This window comes from Panthera leo, chromosome D2 (genome assembly GCF_018350215.1).
Source record: "Panthera leo isolate Ple1 chromosome D2, P.leo_Ple1_pat1.1, whole genome shotgun sequence".
Classification (NCBI taxonomy): domain Eukaryota; kingdom Metazoa; phylum Chordata; class Mammalia; order Carnivora; family Felidae; genus Panthera; species Panthera leo.
The window spans coordinates 76,197,080-76,203,079 of record NC_056689.1 but is presented as its reverse complement, the minus strand read 5'-3'; the positions used below and the strand labels follow the sequence as shown (position 1 = coordinate 76,203,079).

At 51.0% G+C, this 6,000-nt stretch overlaps 1 protein-coding gene across 1 annotated transcript in view; it reads right to left on the bottom strand.

Moving 5' to 3' along the window:
• Positions 1 to 1,185: 1,185 nt before the first annotated feature.
• Positions 1,186 to 6,000, bottom strand: part of PLPP4 (phospholipid phosphatase 4) — a 125,931-nt gene continuing 121,116 nt past the window's right edge. The window contains exon 7 of the mRNA XM_042908997.1: positions 1,186 to 1,708. Within this exon, the coding sequence (XP_042764931.1) occupies positions 1,509 to 1,708 (200 nt within the window). The 3' untranslated portion in view covers positions 1,186 to 1,508. The remainder of the gene's footprint in view (positions 1,709 to 6,000) is intronic.

The window sequence follows — 6,000 nt, the reverse complement described above, 5'->3', positions numbered from 1 at the left end:
TAAAAGGTCTTCACAAGGCGGTATGTGCACCCGGGGGCTGAGCTCACGGTATAGACAGCTAATCGAAAACATCCTGATGGTTCTAACTGGCACGCTCAGCCCAGAGCTGCTCGGGTGATAATTTGTACAGCCACTCGAGTCTTTGCAGACAGAGGCAGTCTGTTACTGCAACTGCTGCTAAGCGTCAGTCTTTAGTCATCAAAGACGCACCCCTTCGCAGCAGGCCCAGGAACCGGGAGAACCGCGGGGTGCGTCTGAGCAGAACCGAATGGAGGGAAGGCTCACTGCTTTGAAAAGAACAAACTGGCCAAGGAGCAGCACGGTCTGCCCTCGGATGGCCAAGGTCCTCGGCGGGCTGAGCTAAAACAGGGCATTCTTGACTCTGTTCTGGTGCTTTCTACCGGAGCCCCGTCATGTGGAAATGCCACCTGCCAGACAGGAGGGGGGAACACGCCGCTGTTTAAAGAAGAGCTTCTGGCAGAGTCCTGCCACACTCGGGTCCTCAAGGGGAAAGGTCCTACCCTGAAGCTGCTTCTTACTGCCAGAGGTCACCCGGCCATCCCCTGGAAAGGATCTGGTGCTCGCCAGCACTCAGACAACTGCAGCGACCCCCTCTCCATATTGGCGCTCAGGCATCTCTGTTTTCACTATACTGGGTGAAGTCACTTGTGTGAAGCCGTTCACTTCATTTCCTTCTAAATTCAATGATTTAAGAACCCAGGAGGGGCCCCCGGGTGGCTCAGTCCTTTAAGCATCCAACTCCGGCTCAGGTCATGATCTCACGATTCGTGAGTTCGAGCCCCGCACCAGGCTCTGCACTGAGGGCGTGGAGCCTGCTTGGGATTCTCTCTCTCTCCCTCTCTCTGCTCCTTGCTTGCTTGCTCCCTCTCTCTCTCTCTCTCAAAAATACATAAATAAACTTAAGAAAAATAAAAGAAGAAGAACCCTGGAAAGACTAAGACAGGAGCCCTAAGCTTCAGCTCCATTTCAGAGACGTCTGCTATGATAGGCTGACCTTTCAGAAAGTTTCCAAGTTCAGCACCTGGAATGACCTACAGCCAGAGCTGGCTTTGGACCGGCTGCCCACGCTGGCCTCAGTTGTGAAACACACCACGTCTTTGAATGACTTTTGCTGCCCTGGACAGCTGACACCACGTCTTCCAGCTTGGAGGCTTTATTACGCTTCACGACCATGAAAACATAGGACGGTGGCTATTACAGCAAACACTGAGGACAAAGGAATGGACCGAGTTGCACCCACCCTCCCCTGGCAGCCTCCTTCCCCACGTCTCTCAGAGACTGTCCCTGCGTCCTTCCTTTGCAAACTCAAGAAAGTTGAAAGGCGACATTGAAAGTAGCAGGAATGCCATCGGCCAGATGGAAGCAGAGGGATAACTTTGAGGAACAGTTGATGAAAAACACACTACAGAAAACCTCTCCTACTGCGTTGTGATGCCGGGGTGGCAGAGTGTGCCCTGGGCTCAGCGTCCATCCTCCCGAGACCGCAGTCATACGGGGCCTTCGGTGATGCCCTCCAGAGGCATGCTGGGCGCGCTGTCCCCTGTGGGCCGCTCATCTTTCTTCAGCGACGTCGGGACTCGGAGGCTGACGTACGGTTTGTGACAAGCTGTGTTGGCCAGAGGGGGGTAGTGCTGTCTGTAGCAAATGTACGCAAAAATGAGGCCAATGACTCCACCCACAAAAGAATCTAGGCAGAAAGAGCAAAACGGGAGACACGTGTTACGATTCATTCGTATGTGGCCAGTTACGTTTTCCAGAAAGCGCTTTTCCCACCTGCTGCGGTGACTGGTTTGCTTGCCGGGCCCCCTGAAAGACCACAAGAAAGAGAAATCATGCTAGAGGTACAGATCTTGGTGGCCTCTCCAGATCTTTTCACGTCTAGAACTTAAAGATCCCTTTAAAATGTTCACTTGATTCCTTCCGATGTCTTTAATATGCGTTTGAGCACCGCACGAACTCAGATTTGCATTCTCGAATTTCGAAATCAATTCTAGATTCTGGAAGGAGTCCAGCCACCTCTACAGGATCTAGATGCCTGTGATTTCTGGTTCTTCTGCAAGTTTCCACTAGAGACCTGCAGAATCGCTGGCGTGTTACAGACACCCGTCGAGCAGGCAGTCTCTGCCTCGTGGGAAGTGATTTTCCAGGGAAGAAATGAACCTTCTGAGTCACAAAGTGAAGAAAACATTTTATGACACACCAGGATCGCCGACTCAACAGATCTCTGGTGTGAGAATCCCAATCCCCCTAACATCTCGTCAAGTTGAGGGGCTGAGGGGGACAGAGGAGGCAAAAAAAAAAACCCTACAAAAAACCATCTACAGGCAGAACAGGTACCTACACGATCGGGGCAGCCCCCTTGCTAAGAAGGCATTCAGCTGGGGGTGCCTGGGTGGCTCAGTCAGTTAAGCGTCCCACTTCGGCTCAGGTCATGATCTCCTGGTTCATGAGTTCGAGCCCCACGTCGGGCTCTGTGCTGACCAGTTCGGAACCTGGAGCCCGCTTGGGATTCCGTGCCTCCCTCTCTCTCTGCCCCTCCCCTGCTCGCACTGTCTCTCTCTCTCTCCTTCAAAAATAAACATTAGAATTTTTTTAAAAATTAAAAAAAAAAGAAGGCATTCAGCTGATGCCCCACAGCGACCCCATGGATGCAGCCCACCCCAACAACCCTCGTCTGGTGTGTGTGTGCATGTGCGTTGCACTTTAAACTGCGTCTATAGATTATTCTTGCCAAAAAGACCCCAGACCCTTCCGGAGGCTGCTGCCTGGGGGTTTCCTCTTCCGCGTTTACCATCTTGTTGGACTGCACACACCTCCTATAGTCAGACAGCATCGTGAATTCCTGAGTGGGGTCACAAGGCATAAGTAACGGAATTAAATCAAGTTCCTCAAAAGGAGAAGCTCTTCCCATTGCCTGTGACCGGCAGCCTCTAAAAATGTGCCAGGACTCAAGGGCTCAAGGTCGGAGAGTTGGCACTATTGTTTTGTGTTTCCTCTAACCCCAGGGAAGAGCCCCGCGGGGGCATTATTTTTATCAGGGTCTGAAATGACCCAGGACATCTGCATTTGAGCCTCTGACTGCTGAACGGACCAAATAACAAAACCCACAGATAATGTCATTTGGCTTTCCATTTTCCGGGGCGCAGCATCCCCCTGGGTACACCACTGTCCACAGGACATCGAATCGTTCTGAGTATGGGTTCCCTAGGCTGACGGCAAGGCGAGTGGCAAGTCCCGGCCATGCTGTCTTCCCATTTCGTTGAAAGAGCGGACAGGGGTATCACAGGTCCGCCAGAGTCATTAGAAAAAATAAGGGCAACGCAAGGTCTAGGCAAGCCGCCTTCTCAGCCAAGCCATCTGGGGCTTTATTACAAAGGTGGTGAACAAGGGCCAAAAAAGGACTTACTTTATGAGGGAGACGGCCATCAAGTGCCTCGAGGTGGGCTATTGGTATTTTGATGAAATCAACACTCACGTCCTGTAGGGCATGTGCTGACAGAAAAGCGGGCAGCGGACAAACAGGCCTTTATTAAGGGAAAAACCACTTGGGATGGATTTTACCCTAACTATGGTAGCATGGGACCAGAGGGTTCGAAAGGGGAATGCATGGATCTCCGTGTCCCTGAAGTACGGAGTCTCTTTACTCAGCATCAATGTCATGTGTATGTGCTGCACAGGTATCAGGGGTCAGGCGTGACGTCTGGTCCCAGGGCACGAGGTTGAATACAACGTACACATCCACAGTCCTAAGGGGCCGGATGGACACTAAACAGTGACAGCCTTATCAGTGAGCTGCCGCTGTGCCATATGCCATGAAGGAGAAGTGAGGGTCTGTGAGGTCGCCCAGTGGAGTAGCCTGGGCTGGTCTGGACCGGGGGAGTCTCACCAAGGACATGGCCCACGGGCCAGCCGTGCAGGATAAGTAGGCGTGACCCGGGGGGGAAGTGGGCAGTGGAGACAGGGAGGGCACCTGCAGTCTTCCAGGCAGAGGAAAGAAGGAAGGGGCTTGGCAAATTTGGGTACCTGAGAGAAGGATTATCTTTTACCTGGTGGTGTCTTCGTAATCCTGCAGGACATACGACCATGAGGTATTCCAACTTCAAAAAAAAAAAAAAAAAGGCAGGAAGGTGTCTGGGGGGTGGCTCAGTTGGTTAAGTGACTGACTCTTGATCTTGGCTCAGGTCATGATCTCACGGTTTGTGAGTTCGAGCCCTGTGTCCAGCTCCATGCTGTGAGCATGGATTCTCTCTCTCCCTCTCTCCGCCCCTCTCAGCTCACACTTGCTCTCTCAAAATAAATAAATAAACTTAAAAAGAATAAGGGGCGCCTGGGTGGCTCAGTCGGTTAAGCGTCCGACTTCGGCTCAGGTCATGATTTCACGGTTCATGGGTTCGAGCCCCACGTCGGGCTCCGTGCTGACAGCTCGGAGCCTGGAGCCTGCTTCGGATGCTGTCTCCCTCTCTCTCTGCTCCTCCGCCACTGGTGCTCTGTCTCTCTCACAAAAACAAATATTAAAAAAACTAAGTTGACCGTGAGGTATTCACGTACCCTCAGGTAATACGGACACTCAGCAAGGAGCAGGGACCCCACGGGCTTTCTGGGCGGCCGTGTGTGCATACTTCTTAACCTATACCCACCACCCAGTATTGACTTCCCCTTGACAACCTCCCTCATCTTCGTTTCCAAGGGCCCAGCAGTTCTTAGTAAATGTTTGGTGAATGGACACGTGCTGAACAGCACTGACAAGACGCACTAGAGAATCGACATGACCAGCCACAAAAAGCCACATATACTGTGGTTCTATGAATGCGCAATGCCCAGAATAAGGAAGTCCATCGAAAAAAAAGGAAGATTAGTGGTTGCCAGGAGCTGGGGTAGGAGTTTCTTTCTGGGGTGAAGAAAATTTCCTGGAATTAGATAGTGGTGATGGCTGCACAACTCTGAACATACTAAAAATCACTTTAGAGGGAATGAACTACAAGTTATGAATCATACGTCAACAAAACTCTTTAGAAAGTCGGGGGAGGGAAGCAACACCAGATGGGCTCCAACGGTGGTAGAAATCAGGCAGCCTGGATTTGATTCCCACTCATAAAATGGGCCCCACCCCCTTCTCATGAGGTCAAAGGACAGGACAGGCTCTCTCTGGGTCTGGCAAATGGAAGTGCCAGCACATCCTGGCCGTGCTCACTTGGTCTGGCACCAATAAGCAGAAAGGCTTCTGAAGATGCACCGTCAAGCCCCCCGGGGGAGCAAACACATCTCTCTGTTGCCATGGCAACATCCAAGCTCACTAAGCTGGCCTCACTTGGGCCCTTGTATGCCTTGGGCTGTATGACCCAGGATACCAGGGTAAAAATTAGCTCTGACAAACTCAACAAGCCCACATGACGATTTCTGCCATTCCGCCACAATGGACTTGTGGAATGAAGTTTCCCGTTTTTGTGACTTTGAGTCTCTAAGAAAGAACTTTCAGAGCACAGAGGGTGCGTGTTCCATCCGGTATGCTGGCAGCCGCGGTGTGGTCTCCCTCAGTACCACACCTCCAGTGGGGGACATGCCCAGCACACAGGCACAAGAGGCCGGATGAATGAATGAGTGAATGTTTAAGGCGTAATTGTTTGGTTCATTTATAAAGGAAAAGAACTTGCAGAGGAAAGGTTAATTTTAATAAAACCAGTGTGAAGAAAAACACGGTACTGGTAAGAAAGGAACATGATTTAGTTAATATCATTCATTCATTCATTCAAACATTTACTGGACACTGTTATGAGCTGAATTGGTGGCTCCCCACCCTGCGGGGGGGAAAAAAAAAAGATATGTTGAAGTCCTCATTGCAGTTTTCAGAATGTGACTTTATTTGGATCCAGAGTCCGTGTAGGGGTCATCAAGTTAAAAGGAGATCATGAGGGCGGGCTCTAACCTAGTATGACTGGTGTTCTGGTAAAAGGGTAAATTTGGACACAAACACAGACACAC